General features: G+C 41.6%; 1 protein-coding gene across 5 annotated transcripts in view; it reads right to left on the bottom strand.

Annotated features, from left to right (window-relative positions):
• Positions 1–1,744, bottom strand: part of LOC109961122 (mitogen-activated protein kinase kinase kinase kinase 3) — a 30,742-nt gene that overhangs the window by 21,814 nt on the left and 7,184 nt on the right. For all 5 annotated transcript variants that reach the window (XM_020601730.1, XM_020601733.1, XM_020601731.1 and 2 more), the window contains exon 2: positions 137–194. In XM_020601730.1, coding sequence (XP_020457386.1) covers positions 137–194 — 58 coding nt within the window. The remainder of the gene's footprint in view (positions 1–136; positions 195–1,744) is intronic.

Here is a 1,744-nt window from a genome sequence, read left to right as displayed (position 1 = left end):
GTAGGGAAAAAAGATTTGAGGACTGCAGATAGAAAGAGAAGAACATGACAAAGCAAATGTGAGAGTGATATATCAATAGAAAGGAAGATACAATAACAAAAGGGAGACAGAAGAACAGAAAGAAGAGACGACTCACCCGGTTCCAGCTTGATGACTTTGATAGCAGCCAGCTCTCCTGTGTTTACATTACGAGCCTAAAGAAAGGAGAGAGGTGGTGAGTCAGCAGAGGCTTTGAAACAGCTAATATATGGCACTGTTGTGTGCACGTTGTCCATGTGTCAGGGTAGAGTGCTCATTTCAGATACTCTGTTGCCTTTTTCAGACCTATATTTGACGTGTCGAAAATAATTTTTGTGAGAATTCGGCAAAGAAGCTGAACCATGGCTCAACACGCCATCCAGCAGAGCACTGTGCAGGTCAGTCAGGTACCCATAAGCACACCTTTGTGTTAGATTACCTAGTAACGTGAAGAGTTACCTGGCAATCATCAGTGGAGCACAGTGATTGTGGCTGTCAGAGTTGCAAAGTTCTACACCTTTACTAGCATTCTGTTTGATAAACACATGGATCTGTTAGTCAAACTCAAAATATAAGGCATGAAGTTGTAACAAAGACAAATCATAATGGTTGAATCCCATTTGGAACTACTGAACAGCTACCTTTTAACCCATTTGTCAGACACAACATCCCTAGCCCTGTATCTTCTCAACTAATGCATTTCTGTTGCTATTGAAGACAAACGTTTTGTATTCAAACAACTACTCCACCATTCTTCATCAACTAAGCACTACTAAACTATTAGCAGTTCCATTTACATGACATGGGTCGTATTATTTTGTCATCACTGCTCCAAATGTATCTTTTCTAAACTGTTAACATCATGTTCCTAATGCCACCAGAAATTACACTAATTATGCCATATGTTGCAGACCAGAATCCATTCACACTTAGTTAAGGCAGGGGTGGAGGAATGGATGGACCTCAGCGGGAAACTGACACAATTTTTCCTGTATTCCAGAAAAGCTGGCACTGGTCAGAACTGGGAGGACTTGCAGGGCACCGAGGCCAGTTTTCTATAAATAGCAAGCTTTGTTTACATGTAGTATTAGTGCTGGTGGAGGACAGGAGAGGAATTCTATATGAAATATACATGAATAAAAGATGGTCTTTCAGAGGAGGCATGCAGGAAACTACTCACTTCCCTCAGACCAAAATTGTGCAAGTGTGACAGTGTGTGTCACTGCAGAAGTATGCGCGAGACAACAAGAGACGAAGGGACATTTAAAGTTACAGTGAGGAACAGAAGTATTTGAACACCCTGCAATTTTGCAAGTTCTCCCACTTAGAAATCATGGAGGGGTCTGAAATTCACATTGTAGGTACATTCCCACTCTGAGAGACAGAATTAAAAAAAAAATGTCAGGAAATCACATTGTATGATTTTTAAAGAATTTATTTGTCTTGCACTGCTAAACATAAGTATTTGAACACCTGAGAAAATCAGTGTTAATATTTGGTACAGAATCCTTTGTTTTGCACACACTGCAACAGGGATTTTGGCCCACTCCTCCACATAGATCTCCTCTAGATCTGTCAGGTTTCGGGGCTGTCGCTGAGCAACGCGGAGTTTAAGCTCCCTCCAAAGATGTTCTATTGGATTGAGGTCTGGAGACTGGCTAGGCCACTCCAGAACCTTGATATGCTTCTTACGGAGCCACTCCTTGGTTATCCTGGCTGTGTGCTT

The sequence above is a fragment of the Monopterus albus genome, unplaced genomic scaffold (genome assembly GCF_001952655.1).
Source record: "Monopterus albus unplaced genomic scaffold, M_albus_1.0 scaffold52.1, whole genome shotgun sequence".
Classification (NCBI taxonomy): Eukaryota; Metazoa; Chordata; class Actinopteri; order Synbranchiformes; family Synbranchidae; genus Monopterus; species Monopterus albus.
Note: the sequence above shows the minus strand (reverse complement) of the source record. Positions and strands in the feature narration are given on the sequence as shown.